At 39.9% G+C, this 23254-nt stretch overlaps 1 protein-coding gene across 4 annotated transcripts in view; it reads right to left on the reverse strand.

Annotated features, from left to right (window-relative positions):
• Positions 1-4178: 4178 nt before the first annotated feature.
• Positions 4179-23254, reverse strand: part of LOC110958714 (growth factor receptor-bound protein 10-like) — a 55364-nt gene continuing 36288 nt past the window's right edge. For all 4 annotated transcript variants that reach the window (XM_022205377.2, XM_051955455.1, XM_022205378.2 and 1 more), the window contains 10 exons: positions 21493-21567; positions 21024-21161; positions 20648-20758; positions 18945-19043; positions 18745-18822; positions 17122-17238; positions 15317-15383; positions 13645-13732; positions 11566-11659; positions 4179-10285 (listed from right to left, as the gene is read on the reverse strand). In XM_022205377.2, the coding sequence (XP_022061069.1) occupies positions 10139-10285; positions 11566-11659; positions 13645-13732; positions 15317-15383; positions 17122-17238; positions 18745-18822; positions 18945-19043; positions 20648-20758; positions 21024-21161; positions 21493-21567 (1014 nt within the window). In that variant the 3' untranslated portion in view covers positions 4179-10138. The remainder of the gene's footprint in view (positions 10286-11565; positions 11660-13644; positions 13733-15316; positions 15384-17121; positions 17239-18744; positions 18823-18944; positions 19044-20647; positions 20759-21023; positions 21162-21492; positions 21568-23254) is intronic.

Raw genomic sequence — 23254 nt, forward strand, 5'->3', positions numbered from 1 at the left:
GAACCTGACACCTTTCACTTGGTTGTCTCTCTTCTTACCCCCTGAGCTACTCACTCAGATACTAATTCTTCTTTTTTTTGCGTATTTGTCATCTATTTTTTGCCGTTTTTGAGGTTTTTTTTTAACTTGAGTCTTGAGTCGACCGTTTTTCTCAGGAGGTTGGACTTCGGCCTTTGAGCTGGAGGGTTGAACCCTCAGTTCCAAGACCTTCCAAAGCCTCCAGACCTCCCGAGTCCTCAGGACCTGAGCTTTCACACAGTCTGAGGGCTGAAATTTTCTAAGTCCCACAGTAGATCACTGTTAGATTTAACTTTCAGACAGTCCAAGGACTGATATCTTCTAAGTTCCTGAGTAGTTCACTGTTAGTTTGAACCTTCAGACAGTCTGAGGGCTGAAGTTTTAAAAGTTTCTCAGCACTTCTCTCTTAGTTTGAACTTTCTGGTTAACAGAAGCCTTAAAACTTGTGACCATGAGTCTTGATTTCACATTTAGACCATCCATCTGAGTTCTTCTCAGACCTTCACCTGTGGGTTCTTTAGAAATCCTGAACAAACTTTGATTCTCTGCACTGAACAGTAAAGTTTGTGGAGATCAGAAGGTAACATTAGTTTGATTGATGCCTTCAACTTCTAGATTTTATCTGGAAAGCAGTTTTCTGAAATGAGTTCTTAGCAAATCTGTCCACAATCAAACAAAGGACATAGAAAGAGAAAATGTTTGAAGAAACAACTTGATGTTTTCATTTCAGACTAGAAAACGCTTTAAGACCTTAATCTGTTTTTGCTCTTTTTGATCGTTTTATTGTCTCTTCTGTTTAATTTGATCTTCTAAAATCTAACTGGTGTCTTTTCAAATGTTTTGTCTTTCGTTTGATTCTTCTTAAATGTTTAGTTTTGCTCTTTTCTCACCTTTTATTCTTTTCTAATGTCTGATCTGATTTTGAAATGTTTTGTCTTTTTAATGTTTAATCGGCTTGTTTGAAAAATTTCGTTTTCTTTCTTTGTTTAATTTTAAGATTAAATCTTTAAGGTTTTTCTTTTAAATGTTTTACCACCTTTCAATGTTTAATTTTCTTTTGAAATGCTTCATCGTATTTTCTGTTTAATTCCTTAAAGTTTTGTTATTTATATGTAATTTCAAATTAAACATTAAAATTTTTTAATTCAATGTTTTGTCTTTTTAAAGGTTTAATAATCTAATTAAATGTTTTATATTGTTTAAATGTTTAATTTTCTTTTTAATTGTATTTTTTGAATGTTTAATTATCAAAAATATTTCATATTTAATGTTTAGTATTTTTGTTTAGAAATTTGTTTAATTTCAGAATTACATGTTTTGTATCTTGTTTAATTATCTAATTAAATATTGGTCTGTTTAATATAATTTAATTGTATTTTATGTTTAATTTCATTTTTAAAAGTTTTGTTTTAAATGCTTTTTTCCTTTATGTGCTTTTTAAGACAGTTTATTTCTTTAATCTTTTCTGTCAAGATTTTAACCCCAACCTTAAAAATGAAACAAACCCTTAAAATCACAATATGAATACTTCTGTTGTTACAATCATGAGTTAATCAGTTAACCATTTCAACTTTATTTAGTACCTTTCACACAGATGACAAAATTAAACAAGCAAAGAAAAAAAAACCTACGGTAAAAAATATGATTCAAACTCAATATATTAAAAAAAAAAAAAGATTTAACATGGTAAATAAAATATGTTGTGTTCAGGGGATGGAGGGAGTTTATTGAAGTGTTCTTGGGCTCACACGGTAAGTCATTTAAAATAGAAACTTGATATTTAGGCTAAGGAAACTGCAGAGCGACAGAAGAACCAATAATTTCTCCTGTTTCCTTCTTTAATGAATTGACTCTTCTGGTGCTTTCAGACCAAAGAGCTACAGACACTTCACAACCTGCTCAAACTCTTCATACAGGACCTCACCACACGAGTCAAGAAGGTTTCCTTCTCATTTCTACTCTGAAGCTCACCTTCTCCTGCTCAAACTGCTGACAAATGTTTCTGCTGCTCCAAAGTCTGGTCTCCAGAACTTCCTAAAAACTCTTAAAGTCTCTTCTGCTACAGGTTGCTTTGTAGAACTGTTACAGAAAACCTCACTAAACCACATGGAGGCGCCTCAAGATAGTCGTCCAAATGAAACCCTACAAAAACCAAACTAGCACAACCCAAACGCTAAAGTCTCCTGCAGCCAACCAGAGAACCTCTTTAAACAGAGAATGAAGACAGGAACTCTTACCTTCTGGACAACCAACGTTGGTTCACAAACAAGAACACAGAATGTGTCTGACCAAAAACTTCTAAAGACTCACTACAGCCAAGATAAAGACACAACTCAGCTGCACCAAACCCACTAATCACTGCACACATTAGCACCATGTGCTAACTGTGGCTAAAGAACCACATTTACCAAGACAACTACCCAGTACAAAGCCCTAAAACACACCAAGAAACGCATTAAAGAGGATTTTACTGCTGGAAGCTGCAAGCCAACACCTAAAGAACAAACTAAAGCAACGGAGCCAAACCCGGTTCAGTGAAGAGAAGCAGAGGAAATGTTTGACTGCAGCCACATAAGGCAGGAAGACACTGAGCTGCTCAGGTGTTCCTGATAACACCAAGCAGCCACCTGGACAGCCAATAGGAACACAGCTTACTGGAAGTCCAGAGGGCTGGCTTAGTGAAGTAAATTTAGTTTAAAGTTGAAGCAGAAAGTTAACAAAGAAAGTTGAAAACCACCTTCTGATACTGAAACTTCTGAGTTTTCACACAAAGAATGCCTGAACATGTCAAATTGGTTTCATAGTAGAACCCTCACTGTAAAAACGTCATAGTATGGTATAACCGGCTGCCTAGGGTCACCGAGGAACAACACAAAACTAGGACAAACGCTGGTTTCCAGGGGGTTAGGAGGCTATTTATTTGAAAGAGTAAGTTTACAGTAACACAACCTGTGAGCAGAAAAATCACAAAGTCTGTCTTTAGTTCAGCTGAAAATATTAGTTTTTGTCTTTTTTATTGACCAAACTTTTCAAGAAGTAGATGAAGAATAATTAAAGCTCTCATGTAGAAGTCAAATTTATTTTGGATCCTTCTGGAGAGTTTAATCTTAAGAGTTTGTAAAGCTGTTGAATTTGTAGAGTCATATGGATTGTTTTGACATTTAATAACCGAGTCCTGAAATAAAATTACAGTTGTGGATTTCTGTCATTAGTCTGGACTAAATAAATAACAGCAGCATAAATCTCAAACGTCATAATGAGGAGTCTGGATTGAGGTTTCTCACTTGATAATGATCAACACATGAAATTTAGGGTTTTTTTAAATGAATATTCTACCTTAAATCTCTGAATGTTGACCTAAAAATTTGGTTTCAGGAAGTATTCCACCTACAACGCTGTCACACATCAACCTTAAAGGAACATTCCACCAAAAATCCCCCAGACATGCACCTAAAATGTTGGTTTAACTGAGTATTTCATCCAAAATCCTCAAAGAGACCTGAGGGGCTGGTTAAAAGGAATATTCCACCTAAAACCTCAACTAGGGCAGTATGTGTAGCAGTGACGGCAGAAAGAGGTCCTCTCTGGGTTGAAGAACCACGTCCAAATGGCAGCTCCCTTTCTGCTCTTACCTTACTCACTAAACTCAAGTGCCATGGAGGACTCCAGTAGTTGACGTTTCCTGCTGTAACCTTCTCTTTTTCAGCTTTCTTCCATGTCCAATCACTCCCAACCCGGTTTTTGTTGACGTTTTTGACACTTTTTCTGAGCTTTGACCAATCCGAGAACATGAAGTACATCATTGGCATCGGCAGCATAACCAATGGAGGGAAAACCACCCTCACCAACCGCCTGATTAAGAACCTGCCCAACTGCTGTGTGGTCCATCAGGATGACTTCTTCAAGCCCCAAGATCAGATTGAAGTTGGTGAAGATGGCTTTAAGCAGTATGATGTCATCACTGCTCTGGACATGGACGCCATGATGAGTCAGATCTATGCGCGGCTGGAGAAACCGGTGAAGTCTCTCTCTCTCTCTCTACATATATATATATATATATATATATATATATATATATACTGAATGTATACAGCAAGATAGTCACGCTAATTTCTGAGATTGTGAGAAGAGGACAATAACAGAACAGCAGTTCCACCATCTTTGGTTTATAGCAATGTTGTCTTTTATTCTAATTTCCAATAAACAGAGAATATATCAGTCCCTTATTTGTACAAAAATACCTGAACAGGATACAATGTAGATCCAGGAGCCGCACAGACAGAATGAAGCAAAGCACAGTGTGTGAAAAAAAAACATGATTACGGTTCATTTGCTCTTTTTCTTTCCCTGAAATGTTCATGTGACTTCAGCTTATGATGACTTCAACCCAAACAATAAAACACAACCAACACTACGTTAGTTTCACTTGCACTTACACTGTAAGTCATCAAACTAGATGGGACTTGTACGTGATGTTGACCTGACAACACTAGGTTTAGTTCCAGTATGGTTACATTTCCAGTCAGCTGTGACTGGAAATGAACGCTGTGAGTGGACGGATGGCAACTAAGGACTTGTTACGGTTTATAAAGAGGCACCTGCTGCAAGACTTAATTAAGAAAGAGAATAAAAACAAACTTTGTTATGCACCTTAAAATCAGAGTAAATGGACATAATGAAATGCACAATCCTCTTGAGCTACAGCGTATAATTGCACTACTTGTGACGAAAAGGTGTACAAAAGCTGCTAAGAATATCCCCACGGGTTAAGTGTTAGTGTTTGTGCTCTTGATGCAAAAAAAAGAAAGAAAACAAAACACTGTTGTGTGTGTGCATGTAAGATTAACATCCAAACATTTACTGGAGTGTTTCTAGAAACGGAAAAGTAAATGAGTGGAAACAGAGAGGGGATATTCAAAAGATGTGGTTTGAAACCAGAATGGCATCAGATTAGATGCTGACAGAGTTGAGGACTCTGACAGACTGTCAGCTTATACACACAACTGATGTTCAGAAATTTGACACATGTCAAAAATCCAGTTTGATCTTTTAAAATAAAAAAAGGTTTAATTTAATACTGTATATACTGTGGTATATTCTTTTTTATATATATATAAAAGGTCATTTTGTGGCAAACCAAAGAAAATACACAATAATGTCAACATACACACAATCAAAAAAAAATGAAAAAGAGGACAAAATAAATCATTCTTCATTTTACATGGAGTTATGAGCAAAAGCATAACACCCCATACATAGTGATCTGTGACCTAGGTACAGTGTTAGATCTACATCTTCCTCGTAGCTTCACATACTTAGAAAACAAATGGTACTTTATACTGGTATATTCATAGAATTGGACTCGTGTAAAGGATTGCATTGGAGCACAGTGATTAAAAATGGAGGGAGGAGGAGAGGACGGTGACTCGTCCCCGCTGATACGTAGCGGCCGTGGCTTGGCGTCCCGCTCTGACAGACAGGAAAGAACCCCGGCTGAGGACTGGGAACGCTGGGATGCCTCCAGCCAAACTCCTGTTTCGACTTTACCCAACAGACAAGCAAACCTTCCTCTTACTGTCTCTAAAAAGGCAAAGTATGATAACCAGCAGAGTTAGCAATCCTGAAGAGTGAATATAACAGTCTGGCCGTCCACACACACACACATAAACACACACATATTCACCACAGGGTCATAGCTTACAGGCTGGACACAGGTGGGAGAGGGGGGCGGGGGGTTCAAGCATTATCCAATCCCTGGAGAGAGTCTGCCCTGACCGACTGGGAAGGCCCGATTGGTGGAGCGCAGAGCTGGTGAGTCGGTTAAAGCCACGTGATCGGTTTACCGGTGGCGGCAGTGGCCTGTGTGTCAATGACAGCACTTAGACAGAGTTTAGTTGGCCTGGCGGGGAGTCCGGTGTCCCCGTGGTAACCCTGCTCACTCACAATCTGGCACAGGATGTAGAAGGTTAAGCTGAGGACAGGAGGCCTCTTTATTCTTGCTCTGTAGTATGGTCATTTGGGGAAAAAAAAAATCACCTCCATTAAAGCTTCTTTGAGCAGAATTTATCTGGGGATGCGTTTCTAATAGCAATCTTATTTCTGTGTAAAAACAAAAACTGAGCCCAACCTGGTGAAAGTTGCTGTCGTCTATGTGCTGCTTGTGTCCCACTCGGTCTTAGTGTGTACGCTACAGTGTCTTTTGTTACCACTGGGGGCCGCCAGAGTTTGGTGTTTTCTCCTACACACAATAAAACGGTAAAAACACACCACTTTAGCATCAGTCTGCTTCGTTGGTGGAGCGACTTCTCCGAGCATAACCTGCTCTGTCTTCTTTTCAATTCACTTCCCAGAACGCTTTCAGAGACGCATTATCGAGTTGTTTGTGGACGCAGAATATTCAGCATGCAAGTCATACTATTCAGGGGTGCAACTATTGATTATTTTCAGCATCGACTAGTTTAAAACATTTTGGTTAACTGATGAATAATTTGGTCTATACAATTACAGTTTTATAGAGCCAAAAATATCTTAAAATTGCTTTTTTTCATCCAACCAACAGTCCAAAAACCAGACATTCGGCTTGCTAAAAGATAAAAAGTAGCACATCCTCCCATTTGAGAACTCGTTAATCAACTTCTAAACAAATTTCAACACTGGATTTCTGAAAATGCAACATATAAGCAGTTTTGTTCTCCTCTACCTCTGTTTTGATTGATTTCTTGCTGCATGACTGTTCAGTTCAGTTTTTATAAAAGAAGCCCTTAATGCTTAACTGTGAGGGACTGACACCACTGATGCTAAAAAACTCCCAGGCTGCTGATGGAAATATCTGGACATGACGTCACACTTCAGCCCGATGTGAGATTATATCACCAGTACCTGTTTTCTAATTCAAGTGAACTTTTACTTTTAAGAAAGAGATTGACATTATTTGGAAAACACTTATTTGCTCTCTTGCTGAGAATTAGATGAGAAGACTGACACCGCTGTGATGTCTTTATGTCTGGTTATTGATGATGCAATAAAGTTCTGGATTAAAGACATCTTGGTCTAAATCATATGGACTACGTCCATGGAAATGTCCGGCAGATGACTAAATTTACGCCACATGGACCCCTGCAGACACTACAAAATCAGTTTTATACTGTTTGTCTGTGGATTCCTCCATGGACTATGACATAAATCTTATGCTGCAGGCAAACCTTAGCGGTGGCGTCTACGAGAGCAGTAGCATGTGTAGGGCTTTGGCGATGCACTGCAAAAACTCAAAATCTTACCAAGTCTATTTGTCTTATCTTTAGCGAAAATGTCTCATCCCACTTAATTTAAGATACATTCTCTTAACAAGTGACATTTCAGCAAGATGGAGGGACTTGTTTTAAGACAATGCATCTTAAATATTTTGTTAAGTCAAACAATCTTGAAATGCTCTTGTTTTGAGTTGAATTTTACAGGAAAACTCAAAATAAGTTTAACCCTCGTGTCGTCCTGTGGGTCAAAATTGATCCGTTTTAAAGTTTGAAAATGTGGAGAAAAAAAAATGTCCACATTTTCAACATTTTGGGAAATCTTTGAACATTTTTTGGTGGAAAAAAAATGTTAAAAATGTTTCTTAAGAACATTCACAAAAAAATCACATTCCCAAAAACATTTTTTGTGAATGTTCTTAAGAAAATATTAGAAGCGGCAAGAAAATTCTTGTAAATATTTTTTAAAAATTAGTAAAAATCTTCAAAAAAAATCCTAAATATCTAAAGTGATTACATATATATCAGTAAAACTTCTAATATTTTCTTAGGAACATTCACATAAAAATCCATTTTTTGTGAATGTTCTTAAGAAACATGTTAAACATTTTTTTCCACCAAAAAAATGTTCAGAGATTTCCCAAAAATGTTGAAAATGTGGACGTCAGAAGTTTCACTCCACATTTTCAAACTTTAAAATGAATCAATTTGGCCCGGAAGACAACACGAGGATTAAACCTATTTTCAGTTTTCCTGTAAAATTCAACTCAAAACAAGATAATTTTAAGATTGCTTGACTTAAAAAGAAACTCAAGATGCATTTTCTTAAAACTAGTCCCTCCATCTTGCTGAAATGTCACTTGTTAAGAGAATTTATGTTAAATCAAGTGGGATGAGGCATTTTCACTAAAAATAAGACAAATAGACTTGGTAAGATTTTGAGTTTTTGCTGCGCAACACAACTATGTGCCCGTAATATCCGTTCAGCTAAGGCTTTAAACTGGCCTTAGAGAAACTGGCTGGCAGATCTTGTTACCTTCAGGCAGAGAAGGGCTAACTAGTTTAGCTCACAGTAGCTTCGTTTTTAGCTAACCGCTCTGAAAGGAGCATCTATTTTCTCGACAAGAGAGCAAATCTCACACCATTCCTCCACATAATTCTTCATATAATCATTCTTAATGGTATTTCATCCTCTTAAAATCCCAAACTTGTTGCTGTATGTGCATTTTAACATCGTTTCAATTTCATACACAAGGCTCATCTTTTTTCACTTAAGGCGAGTGAAGCTCATTCAACTGTGTGTTGATGCACAGTCAACTGACGTCACGTTTCAAGTCTTTTGTTCAAATTCATTATTTTAAAAAAAAGTCATGAGAGTGCTTTTGTTGCTTTGTATGAGGGAACAGTGGTCAGAATCCGAACGTGACAGCTCCAACCCATCGATAACAAATCAGGATGATTAACACGTGCAAGCAGTGAGCTCAGAACAGACTTAGGAAAAGAAAATGACATTCAAAGACAAATTCACTGACAGATATAACCCTTTCAATTTCAACAACAAAATGACTGAAATGGTAGAAGCTTGGGGGTGGACACACTTTTCAGGAGTCTATTTAACAGTCTTCCTCCTCTTCCTCGCAGTCTTGAGATGCGGCAGCTGGTTCAAGAGCACATTTGTTATTCATGGTAGCGCGGTCTTGTTGGTACGAGACGCACGGAGGTCCAACATGTTCCTAAACCTTTCTGAAAGGCACTGCATAATCAGCTGTGACTCTTTGCTCCCACGCCACTGTAAATCCAATCGGAGCTGGTGGAAATTCACATGCATGCTTTTCAGAAGGGGAGTGGAGGAGGAAGAGGAGGCAGCTTCATTTAGCTAGAGAGCTGTCGTCTGTCCGCCCAGGAGTGCAAAACTAGTTCTGCATTGAATCAACAGTAATAAAACAGCATTAAAATGACATCAAGTAATCAACTCTACAAGACAGGCCTGTGACAGCCTTCCTGATGAACATTCCTCTGTCCTTTCAGCAAACCCTCGCCACTGCTCTGCTCGTCTTGCCTTTAGCTTCGATCTTTTCTCTCCCGACTTTTCTCTGAGCTTGTGTGGAGGCGGGATCGGGGGGAGGGTGGCACCAGAGGGGGTCGTGGGTGGCAGCAGAGACGCCATTTCAAGCCCCGCGAAGGTGTTGTCTGGGGAGGGAGGGAAAGAGGAGGGGGCAGGGTGTCAGCTTATCCAGACTGGACTGCACAGGTTGAGAAAACTCCTGGATCGGGTTTGATAAAGAGCCAGAGAGGTTCCCGTCCATCCCTGATGATCAATGAGGAAGTCAGAGGGGTGGCGCTCCCTGCTCGCCTCGGTAGCGAGGGAGCGAGGGTGGGGCGGGCACCACAGCTTATCAGGCCTGGAGGATGGGGGAGGTCGGTGGAGGGGGTGAGGGGTGAGGGGCTCTGAGGGAGGGATCCATCCAAGAGACCCGCAGCGCTCCTGCTGGAAAGACGTTACTGTAGCTGTTGTGTGTGTTTTCACAGAGCTTGATCTTTCTCCGGGGTCAGAACGGCAACAACAAAACAACAAGAGTCTCCATGACAACATCGCAGGAGTTGGGCAACTGCTGACCACAATCTGCAACACTTGGACTCTCGCAGCGGTTCACGCATCCAAACAGCAGGAAGGCCGAGAAAAAAGGGCGCCGGGGACGTGAAACCCCCAACGCCGGCTCCTACTGAGTTGGCGGCGTCCCCCGAAACATGACGTAACTTCTCTCTATCTCCTCAACCCCGTTGTGTTGGTGAGGGAGGGGCGAAGGGGGAGGGAGGGGGATCTCAGGGTGAGAGGTGTGCAAAAAATGGGGTGGTGTCGGGTGGGTGGAGTGTCACAAGGCCACAGCGGTGCATGGGTGTTTGAGCTTGCAGGGCAGCACTCCTCTGTTGAGCTGGTAGAACTCCACCAGGTGGATCAGGTCGGTGAACTTGGTGGCGCCGTCGTCGAGGCTGAAGAACACCTGACCGTCCTCTTCACACTGCAGACCAGAGCCAGAGGGAGGAGAAGGGACAGTTAGCCGCCGTGACAACCATGATCATCATGTTGATCAGAGTACTCCTTTTCATTTCCCTTCATCCTTTACCAGGGGTGAAAGCAGTGCCGGTACTATTACCAAAACCCTCGTCTCGTGCTAACGTCATGCATTTTAAAATAGCAAAGTTAAAATGCAAACAAATAAAAACATATTAATATTTTACTGTAGGCCAATAGAATAGGTAGGAATTAATAACACTTGAAAATACGGTAAACTTTTTGCTTTAATTGAAACACTGATAAACATCCAGAATGCAAAGCTCTAAGAACAGACATGAGGTCACGAGCAAACACTCAGAATGAAACTAAACATCAAAACACATCGCCTAAAAGATTTTCCACAGAGGCCTAAAATAGTTATAGTATTAGTAGTAAGTTTCTGATTTTCTGTGGTAACCCTTCTTCAGTGTCCCTGTCTTTTCTTTTAATCAGAGGGTATTTTCCTCTGCATTATTGCTTTGACAAAAAACAAAATCTTGACTGTTTTGTAGTGCTTCTCTCCGTTTTTATTTTAAATATGTATCTGTCTATAATAACCTTTGTAAATCCTGTTGCGAGTTTTTCAGCCAATCACAAGAACTTGTGGAATTTCAGGTGGAATTTATTGCACGTCCCGTCCCGGCGCAAGCAGCGCTTGTTGGCGTCTATTGACTAGTTGTGGAAAATGTCCCAGTGCAATAAATCAAGCGCACCTATTTGCTATTAGCTGCTACTGGCCAGAGCGATCGCTGTGTTACGGAAAGTAGACACGCATGTGCACTCACGTACTGCTGATTGAACGGTCGACAGCAGGCAGCTGGGCGGCGTACCCATAGATACTGGTGGAAGAGCGGCATACCACCACCGGATCTTTTGCCGTACCGGCTTACTTTCACCCCTGTCCTTTACAAGGATAATGCAAATATGTCCAGTTTTCCAAAATGTCTCAAGTGGGAGTTTTTTTTTGTTATTGTAGTCCTTTGAGAAGATCTACAGACATCAGTTAACTGTGTATTCTCAGAACTTTCACTGACACTTCAGTCTTAAATCTATCTATCTATCCATCTATCTATTTATCTATCGAGGTTTAAGTCAATGTGATACAACATGAATCCCAATGAGAGTCACTGTTTCTGTTGTACGAACTGATCTGACAGAACAGTTCTAACTAGTTGGACTAAAGCAGTGATATTCCTCAGTGCCTATGTGTCTGTGACATATCCACTGCTGTGTGAAGCGACTAACCGGTAGGATCTGGAAGTGCTTGATCTTCTGGTGGTGGCACAAGGTGAGCACAAATGCCTTGGGATTACTCTGACTGTCCCGTAACAGGAATAACCTGACACAAAGAAAACGTGAGAAAGGATTAGTTCATATTATGGAATGTATGAAGTACACACGTGGACAAAATTGTTGGTACCCCTCAGTTAAAGAAGGAAAAACCCACAATTCTCACTGAAATCACTTGAAACTCACAAAAGTAACAATGAATAAAAATTTATTGAAAATTAAATAATCAAAAACAGCCATTACTTTGAATTGTTGATTAACATAATTATTTAAAAAAACAAACTAATGAAACGGGCCTGGACAAAAATGATGGTACCTCTATAAAAGATTGAAAACTATTTGACCAGAGTGACATGATTAACTCAGGTGTGTCATTTAATTGACATCACAGGTGTTTCCAAACTCATAATCAGTCAGTCTGCCTATTTAAAGGGAGACAAGTAGTCACCCTGCTGTTTGGTGAAAAGGTGTGTACCACACTGAACATGGACAACAGAAAGCGAAGGAGAGAATTGTCCCAGGACATCCGAAAAAAAATGATAGACAAACATCTTAAAGGTAAAGGCTATAAGACCATCTCTAAACAGCTTGAAGTTCCTGTGACAACAGTGGCTCATATTATTCAGAAGTTCAAGACCCACGGGACAGTAGCCAACCTCCCTGGACGTGGCCGCAAGAGGAAAATTGATGACAAATTGAAGAGACGGATCGTTGGAATTGTATCCAAAGAGCCCAGAGCAACCTCCAAAGAAATTAAAGGTGAACTCCAAGGCCAAGGTACATCAGTGTCAGATCGCACCATTCGTCGTTGTTTGAGCCAAAGTGGACTTCATGGGAGACGACCAAGGAGGACACCACTGCTGAAAAAAACTCATAAAAAAGCCAGACTGGAATTTGCAAAAATGCATGTTGACAAGCCACAAAGCTTCTGGGAGAATGTCCTTTGGACAGATGAGACCAAACTGGAGCTTTTTGGTAAGGCACATCAACTCTATGTTCATAGACTGAAAAACCAAGCATACGAAGAAAAGAACACTGTCCCTACGGTGAAACATGGAGGAGGCTCAGTAATGTTTTGGGGCTGCTTTGCTGCATCTGGCACAGGGTGTCTTGAAAGTGTGCAAGGTACGATGAAATCTGAAGACTATCAAGGCATTCTGGAGAGAAATGTGCTGCCTAGTGTCAGAAAGCTTGGTCTCAGTCGCAGGTCATGGGTCTTCCAACAGGACAACGATCCAAAACACACAGCCAAAAACACCCAAGAATGGCTGAGAGAAAAGCGTTGGACTATTCTAAAGTGGCCTTCTATGAGCCCAGATCTGAATCCCATTGAACATATGTGGAAGGAGCTGAAACATGCCATTTGGAGAAGACACCCATCAAACCTGAGACAACTGGAGCTGTTTGCTCATGAGGAGTGGGCCAAAATACCTGTTGACAGCTGCAGAACGCTCATTGACAAATACAGAAATCGTTTAATTGCAGTGATTGCCTCAAAAGGTTGTGCAACAAAATATTAAGTTATGGGTACCATCATTTTTGTCCAGCCCTATTTCATTAGTTTGTTTTTTTAAATAATTATGTTAATCAACAATTCAAAAGTGATGGCTGATTTTGATTATTTAATTTTCAATAAATTTTTATTTATTGTTACTTTTGTGAGTTTCAAGTGATTTCAGTGAGAATTGTGGGTTTTTCCTTCTTTAACTGAGGGGTACCAACAATTTTGTCCACGTGTGTATATGTATGAATGTCATGAATTTTATACAATTAAATGTCAAAGGCATCATGAGGAAACAGTGACAATCCTTTCTCAATTTGCTGATTAAAGGTAAAATGTGTTGCTGACAATCCAAAAAGGATTTTTCAACACTGACATTTTCCGCTCTAAGCTTTTCATGACAGCAGCTCGACACCTTTGAGGAAGTAATCTTTCCTTGCAAGCCCTTTCCCCAAAGCTTTCGACTACGTTTCACATGATAATGTCATAAAAGCACATTTCTAAAATCAGCCTCCCAGCCTCTTTCCACTCACCCGTCGACTTGCCCTTGTTGTATGATCATTTTGTGGGCTTCCTCTCTCATGATGCGACCATGAAACCACACCTGTGTCCTGTGGATCACTGAAAAAGACACATTTTTGATAGAAAATGTTATTCATGGCCACACTACATCAATGTATCTACCAGCCAGGGCTCCAGACTGTTTGTGTAAATGTGTGTGAGTTAGATAGGGACTGATGTCATTCACACACTTTGCTTGGAACTTCTGTGCCACTGAAATAAACTACCATTGAGTCTTTCAATAGAAAACATCATTCAGACCTTTAGTATCTAGACCAGGAGTGTCAAACATGTGGCCCGCAGGCTAAAATCCGACCGCCAGTGGGTTCAATTCGGCCCAAAGGACGACTTTGTAAAAATGAAAGAGAAGACATTAACTGCAAATTGTAAATTTATAAAACTATAAATTTAAAATAAATTTCTAGACCGTGACAAGTTGCTTTGATCTTAAAGTAAAATACTAGACTGTTCATTGTTCTTTTGTCATTTTGTGTCTCATTTTTGTAATATTTTGTCTCATTTTTGTTGTTTTTTTATTGTTTTGCATTTCTTTTTGTCTCTCTTGTGTTTTTTATCTTATTTTTGTCACTTTTTCTTTTGCTTTATTCGTTTCATTTGTGTAGCATTTTGGTTGTTTGTCCATTTTTTTTGGCGCTTTTAACTTTTTTGTCGAAGTTTTTTGTCTCTTTTGTTTTGTTTTGTGTCATTTGTCTCATTTTTGCTCATTTTGTTTCTCAGTTTTGTCATTTTGTGTCTTGTTTTTGTCATATTTTGTCTTTTTTAATCTGACTTTTGTCGTTTTGATCATAAAGTAAAATACTATATCATTCAATTCCAGATACCCGTTACCAAATGTTTTGTGCCTTTATAGAAACACTGTGATCTGTAAGTTGTAATGTGTAAATGATAAACTGACGTATAATGCTGCTGAAACTACATTTAATTTTTCTTAAGAAGTTCCAGGTTGTTCATGATGTTTTGTAAAAAGATAATTCTTTAAATGTGAACATTTTCAGAATGTATTTTTTTTGTACTAAAACAAAGGAGAAAAGTGGGAGTAGCGGTGATTTATAGGTTATTATGCTGTGATTTACTGGTCCTGTTCACTGGAGATCAAACTGAGCTGAATGTGGCCCTCTGATTTTCTCTTTTTGATAGGACTGGCTCACATAGTTTTCGTGGCTGCAGTGGCTCTCGATGTGATCCAACATTTGTGGGACAAAACAAATTGTCCAGCTCAACTGCAAACTTTAAATATGAAACAGTTGTGAAGCACAACAAGATGAAAATGAAGCATAAAGTCCACAGGGACAAGAGCACCGAATGAAATGCAGCACCTCCAACTTAATCAGCTTATTCTCCTAAAGAAAGACTTTGTTGGGATCTATTTCCTTCAAAATAAAATGACAAATTGCTAATTCTGTAAATTATTCATTGCCAAAGAATGAACAGTTAAAACAGAATAAAAAATATGAATGTGTAGCACTGCATGTGGATTGAAGTGGTGCTCCTCAACTTTGTGCTGGTGTTTCTAGAATTTTCAGCAAGGAGAATAAGTGCTGTTATTGGAATAAGTTAGTCTGGAGACCTGTTTAAAAGTTTTTTTCTGTTGTTGCTGGGACAATGTCAATGTAGTGAGTGTACCTGTGCTCAGAGACGATGGATGCAGGGGGCTGGGACTGCCCAGGACATTCATACGCTGGCTCCTTTTCTATAAAAGAAGATAGTTATTATTACATATCATCATATAGAAAAAGCTTTAAGCCTTGACCCTCCCTTGGACTCATGAAGCCTCCATGACCCAGCGTAGCACGGTGAAACATCAATCTGAACCAGAATACAAGGAATGTGATTTTCTGTGGAATTAAACTGGAGCTTGATCCTTTTTAGTGCAGTAAATAAACACTGTAATCAACTGCAGTCAACCACAAACAGAAGAGTTGAACGAGTAGCTGCTTCTCGCTTCAGCCTCATCAGAGCTCTGAGCTCAGCAACACATAAGTGCAGCTGCTGCACACTTTTAATGTACTGGGAAAAGTGTGCTGGAGGGGAGCAGCAAACTGGTTCAGATTGGTAAAAGGTGTCTGCACATGCTTCCCATGAAAGTATCAGTTATATTCAGAGGTGTAAAAACTTGTCAAGATTGTTTGTTCACAAAAAGGATTCAGTATTAAATAAAATCAGAGTCCAGTAAAAAACAGAACCAAAAAGGGAAATAGGATGATAAAGCCACACTGGAAAAAATGCTCCTCTCAAAACAAGAAAAAAAACTTACTTCAAGGAACTTTTACCTTGAAATAAGTGAAAAAAATCTGCCAATAGAAAAAGTGAAAAATGGCTTGGTGAGATTTATTGAAATAATGCATGATATTTAGAATCTTGAGATCTCAAAATTAGCTGGAAAAACTTATTATAAGCTATGTTTTACCAGGATTGTCAAGCTTAAGCGTCCTAAAATAAGCCAGACATGCTAAAAAAAAATAGCAGTTTTTAATTTAAAAATAGATTTTTGCTTTCATGTAACTTCCTAATTTGAGATGTATTAACCCTCCTGTTGTCTTCATTTACAGGCAACAATAAATATTGTTTCCTTGTCTGAAAAAACATCCCCAAAACAACACCAAAAAAATTCCCCAAATTTCAGAAAATTTGCAAAACCTTCAGGAAGAAAATTCCAATAATTCCTTCAAAGTTTTATTTAAAAAAAAAATCCCCCAAATTTGGCAAGAAAATTATTGTAAAGATTTTCAAAAAATGAGTAAAAATCTTCCCAAAAAATCCTAAAAATATTTGAAGTGATTACATATATATATATATCAGTAAAACTTCCATTATTTCCTTAAGAACATTCACATAAAAAACAACCAAAATCCAACAACATTCGTTGGATTTGGGTTGATTTTTGTGTGAATGTTCTTAACATTTTTAACATTTCTTTTTTTCCACCAAAAAATGTTCAAAGATTTCCCAAAATAAGTTGAAAAGGTGGACATCAGAAGTTTCACTGTGAAATTCCCCCCCCCCCCCCCCCCCCCCACATTTTCAAACTTTAAAATGGGTCGATGTGACCCACAGAACGCGACACGAGGGTTAATCTTATTTTGAATTTTCTTGTAAAATTCAACTCAAAACAAGATAATTTCAAGATTGTTTGACTTAACATATTTAAGATGTATTGTCTTAAAACAGTCCCTCCATCTTGCTGAAATGTCACTTGTTAAGTGAATTGATCTTAAATCAAGTGAGATGAGACATTTTGACTAAAAACAAGACAAATAGACTCGGTAAGATTTTGAGTTTTTGCAGTGTAAATACTCTAGCAAACTGTATTTTGCATCAGTCGCATTAAACTGATGCTTCTATATGTCTGTGTATGAATCCAGATTTTCTTCTACTTATTGAAGATCTACTCCTACAGCTGAACTGACTTCAGGCTTCCCTCTGCTCACCCTCCAGGTCTGTCCCTCCTCCAGTGCGGCGCTCTGGGCCTCCACTGGGTTGTCGATGACGCGTCCAGTCCGTCCGGAGAAGTCCATGGCAACCAGCGAGTTCTCAGATACACTCCGCTGTGAGGAGGGCGACGGGGGACGGGGGGAGGGGGTACACAAGGAGCAGGGTAGATGGGAGGTGAGGGGGGGGGGGGAGACAAGGGTCAGAGGTCAAACGAGCCAGACACACTCACTGGAGCATGACAAATCCTGTCTGCACACAGACCCACTTTAGTCAAAAAAAAAACAAAACGCTCCTCTGAGGAAAAGCACAATCCTCTCCTAGCTTTCTGGCACTAGTGCTCAAATCATTCAGGTTTGCTTGTAATGTATCGCCGTTCGTAACTAAAAATATAAGTTCAACCGAAGAATTACTTGCTTCATTTTGTTCAGCAGCTCTCACATTTTTTCCTCCTTAATGCTTCCAACGCCAACAACTCATGTCAAATTAAAAAACTTTGCCCGAAGTCCGGTGTTTTAAATCTTGTTGCTTTCTAACGACGGATGCCCAAATTAGACACACTTTTTCCTCATGTGGAACTGCTGCTACAGAGTAAATGTCCAGATATTCAGACACTTGCTAAATGTTGATCATTTATTGTGCTTTTTTCCTGTTTTTAAAAATCCAATTTTCTCTAACACATACTGTATCTTTTGTATTCAAATTTTCTAAAATGTACAGAAATCTAAAATGAGCAGAAGATGAACTGCTCATCTCTGGTTTCAGCTTCTCCACTATTATTTTATAGTAAACTAAATATCTGCCTGGTCGGACAACTTAAGACTCCAGAAACTGAGTTGAACTATTTTTCTGTATGTCCTGGCCTTTTATTTACTAATAAATATAAAATATTTGATTACTTAATATTGAAAGCAACTTGAATTTAATTGTAAATAAAATCTCTATTACTTCAGTGTGAGCATAAATGCTAATGTTTTACAGAGAGGTTCACATACAGGAAAACTCGCTACAGAAGTCTGTAATAAGTGTAAAAAGTGCTTCAAGCACAAACTTTGTATATAATGCAGAGAATTGTGACTTAATTGAATTCAAAATCTTTCCAAAGGAGCTTATGACACCTTTTCCAACACCTCATGGTGTGAGGGGATTAGACCTGCTGTAACACAGCACTGTGTGTTCAGTGTGTGTGTAATCTTTTATACAGTGTAGGTGTGTCTGAGCACTGAGGATAACACTTTCTCTTAAAAATAACTCTAGGGTACGATGCTATGTGTTGGTTGTTCTTTTGATACACACCACTGTTGGTCTAAAAGAGCACCCTGATCTGTTTCTGGACAAAAAGCTTTTCACATCAGCTCACCTGATGAACAAAGGTCTACAGCAACAACGATCATTTGAACAGAAAATTCATTTCAGCATGGGACTAATCCTTCTGATTCAAATGGAAAAATGATCCCGCCAACGCTGCATTTTTCCTTTGTGTGACGCACACGGCAGCCACAAAGTGAACCGGTTTCCAATTTACCATCAGCTAATTAATGGATCAATCCGGATTGGTCTTGGCTGAATGGGGGCATTAGAGTGGGGCAGTAATAAGGTGATGTCAGAGAGCAGATCCTCACCACAGGCGCAGAGAAAGGCGAGAGGTTCGACTTCCTCTGCTGGGGGACGTTGTAGCTCTGATACAGAACAATCCCATACTGTGGAGACAAGCAGACAACTGTTAGGTTGGATTCCAAACAGCAGCATGCATCAGATCAGCCCTCTGTGAAACGAATACAGTCATGGATCTAACTACATCACATAAAGTTAAAGGGCTCACTTTGAACAGTCTGAAAGCGGTCATCCAGCAGGTCCTGCTCTGTTCGTCCTCGGCACACAGCATCTTCAGTTCCTTACAGTCACTCCTCACTTTACTGGGCTGTCAAGACACAGCAGGATGTTAAAATAATGAGCTGCACATCGTGGACATGAGCATGGACCTTCAAACACGTGGCACTGCAAGACTGACACTGCCAAGTCAGAGTGTGACGGCTGTTTTGTAACACAGGTTTCAAAATGACGGAAAAGTTTTGTCTCATCAGTGATTTTGTATGATCTCTGATAGCCACTACTTTTTAACTGATCTATAGGTTTCACCTCAAATAAAATTCAAAAAATTCAGACAAATTTTTAGAGATATAACATGTATTTACAAACACACTTCTCTTACTGTTTCTATTATTTCTATTTATCATGATTTATTTTCCTTAATTATGCCTGGGCATTTATGGGAATGTTTTTAAATTTCTTCTAGCTTTCCCTTGTGCTGCTGTGATAATTTTATTTTCCTCTACCGGGGAACAACAAAAGTCAAAGTACATCTGATATGATCTCATTTGCAAGCAAATAGAACATTTGCTTGTAATTAAACGACACAAAAATACATGTTAAGAATTGTATCGTGGGCAAAACATTCGGAAACATTAACATTACGACTAGACTTTCAGCTCTGGCCCGCGACTATTCTAACATTGCAGCACAGACTTTCTCCTTTTCCTTCCACCAGCAACAAGGACGTTAGACACATCGCTCCTTAATGAATTCATTCATGTCTCCATAGCAACAACTCAGCCACCCCCAGCCACCAAATAAAATCCCTTACCAAATCCTGCACTGTCACCCCCGCTGACAGCATCTGACACGCCAGTAGTCTACCGTGTGTGTGTGTGTGTGTGTGTGTGTGTGTGTGTGTGTGTGTGTGTGTTCTTGTACTTGCTACATTGTGAGGACCATTTTCTGCATTTAACTGTCAAAGTGAGGACATTTTTACAAAGTGAGGACATTTTGGCCGGTCCTCACTTTGAAACAGCCATGTTTTAGGGTGAAGACTTGTTTTTAGAGAACAGGTATGAATTGAGGTTTGGTTAGGGTTAGGGTCAGGATTAAGTTTAGGTAATCAGTTGTGATGGTTAAGGTTAGGGTAAGGCTCTAGGAAATGCATTACGCCTATGGATGTCCTCACTAAGATAGAAGTACAAACATGCGTGTGTGTGTGTGTGTGTGTGTGTGTGTGTGTGTGTGTGTGTGTGTGTGTGTGTGTAAAAGGTGAGGAGGTTAGGCGGGCTAGATTCCCCGTACCATCCCAGCTTATCCCGCTGGGCTTATCCCAGATCAGCAGGTGACCCACCACAGATAACTCCTGGAGTGGGACACAGTGCTGAGTGTGTGTTTAAACCCCCACTGGGCAGTTTTAACCCTTGTGTTCTCTGACACACACACACACACACACACATCAGATAAAATGTGTGTAGAGAAGAAGCAGGTGCTTTTCATCAAGTGGTTTGAATAAAGTTTGGATAACAGCCAGCCACACACACTTCAGATAGGACGACTATGTTCCGTAGTTTGACTCCTTATTATGAAAGTTTTAATCATTTTATAGAATTTACTAGAACAAATATCTGTTTTTTACTGGTAAAGGTAAAATAATCTCAGTCTCCACCACTGGGGTTGCTCAGGATGCAGTGTTTTCCTGTGAGTTACCTTGATACAGAACTGGTAGTCTGTGGGGGCGTTGTGAAGTTTTCTGCCCGTGATGATGGTGAAGATGTTACTATCCTCCAGATCTGACAGCAGCTGCAGGTGTCTGGGCTCCTGTTCAGCGTGGAGAGTTGGGGAAGTCAGCAGAAGTGAGGCAAAATACTACACACTGCTGTAAACTACTGCACATAAAATTGCAGACTGCATATGAATTCCCATCTAAAAACATGAGTTCAAAAAAGTCCTTTCATTTAAACTCACATAAACATCCATAGAAGAAAAACTGGGACGCTGCAACTGAACTTTAAAAACACTGAAATTCAACAGAAAAGCTCAATGAAATGCATCAACTGAAAAGCAATCAGGGCTAATTTATCACCTTGGATGTTCCTTTAGTAGAATAATAGAGACCCGAGCGCCGCAGGAACATGTAGAGCTTCTTCCAGGACTTGCGTCCAGGCTCCTTCACAGACAAATAGCCCTGGATCTCTGGACAGCTGCTCGAGTTCAGAAAGTTCTGGAAAGAAAACACATAGCAGCGTCTATTAGGAATACTGCTGCCTGGAAGCTGAATACAACACAAATGCCTGTGTTTCTGCTTCTAACATGCTGGAAACACTTCATATTGTGAAATAAAAATGAGTATGTGTGGCTATGAGTGAAATAATGAGGCTGCGTATGTGTGTGTATATTTTTAGATGACCAAATGAATGGAAAAAAAAGCACACCCATAGTGCCATAGCTGGTCCACAGCGAGGATTTAGGTGCAGGATTTGATTAAGGCTGCGGTAACACTTTATGTGTCAAAGCATTTTTGGATGTGTCCCTTCACTGAGTCACCATCTCACCTGTAAGAGCTGTGACTGAGGGATCGAGCCATCAGACTCCTGACACCAAGCCACCATCTGCTCTGGAAAAAAGTTCTGGATGGAAAAACACACAGAGACCGACAATGATTGAGAGAGAAAGGGACAAAGAAGGAGAAGCACTAGAAACCACTTAGTGCAGATGCAAGCTCACAGCTCAGAGTGGGGTAGTGTTTCTCTCTGCAGAAAACATCTCTTTCTGCGTGTGTGTGTGTGTGAGTGCTTGTGTGTGTGAGATGAGCACAGGGACTCAGAGACAAAGTGGTGGGGAGAGAGAGAGAGAGGGCACTCCAGCCGAGGAGTAGATGCAGTATGATCTCACCCGCTGATGTAATCCCCTTTAGCCAGCAGCGCTACTCTTAGCGTGATTGACAGGCCGCGGCCAGCACTCTGGTGTTTTACTGTGCTCATTACCACAGAGCTGAGGTCACCTGCTGGCTCTGACACACACCTAAATCACCACGGCAATAATGTCACCGTATACCCGGCCAGCAGAGCCCCACGCTGAGTCCACATCACCAAAAAGTGCCACGCAAGCCGGTGAATGCTAACTCGCTGGCTGTCAGAGGTAGGCCCGTGTCCTCAAAACGCTTTGCATCTTTAAGATTGTGGCAAACATAGATTGAGAGCAAAAGTGTGATGAGCCTTCGCTCTGACATCGCCAGGAGGAAGACGGAAATAGACACAGTGTCACACAAAACACAAGTATCCAGAGTGACGGCACAAAGAAAGCATTGTGTGAGGGGACAACTCCAGGCTTCTGTGAAATATCATGCAGTCAGTCGATGAGCATTAAAAGGCAAAACAAATACAACAGAATGCTTGTATATCTGACACCTATTGTACAGAGCTTGACTATATGGAGAAGTTTGAAAGTTGCACATTAAATACTTTACACCACTTTGGTCCAGACTGGAATATCTCTATTGGACAGTTCACTGTAAAATTTTAGGGGGAGGCAGTCATTGTTGGACGTCACTGAGCATTAATGGCGATGATGGATGCCGCTAATAGTTTAGCCTTCTGCTAAGTGTAGCCAAAGACTCACAGCTGCTGCTCGTTTAGTTTGATGATCGGGTTTACAATGAAGCTAGCGTGACGAGAGCTGCAATTCTGCTGTTTGTTTGTTTGTTTTTTAACCATTGTCCTGGTGCCCCTAGCAGATCGGTTTTCCTTTGTGGTATGTTAATAGACAAACACTTGCAAAACTATTTACATTCTCATCGGCCTCAGCTGTTCTCTCTGGTTACTCAATGAGAATTTTATATAAAAGCGTGTGGTCACGCCGTGTTTCCGCTCACATTTCTCTCATTGGACAATACTGTTTACACAAATGGATAAATAAATATGGTGCAATGTTTCTGTAGGTTCAAGTTTTGGCCAACAGTTTAAATTACTTCAGCTATCTTACATAGAAATCATATCTTGATCATAGTTTTGGCACGGAGAGCAGGTCTAAATACTACAATACCCATGAACTTTGGACACAGTTGGATAAGAAGCCACTCAGAGGCGCGGATCAGAACAAGCAGTAGGGAATTTTAAATGCTTTGTTGGCGTCACAGCTGCTGAATTCGGCCTTAACTAAGAGCAAAAGCAAACAGATTTAGGCTTTAGCTCTCACCCACTGCTTATGGGACGAAGTTTTAAGCCTTGTGATTTTTGCCAAAATGTAGGAAAAGAACCAGATATTTCACAGTGCAGCTGTAAATTATCTGGACTGATGACTGAAGCAGGACAGTTT

Source organism: Acanthochromis polyacanthus, chromosome 11, assembly GCF_021347895.1.
Source record: "Acanthochromis polyacanthus isolate Apoly-LR-REF ecotype Palm Island chromosome 11, KAUST_Apoly_ChrSc, whole genome shotgun sequence".
NCBI lineage: Eukaryota > Metazoa > Chordata > Actinopteri > Pomacentridae > Acanthochromis > Acanthochromis polyacanthus.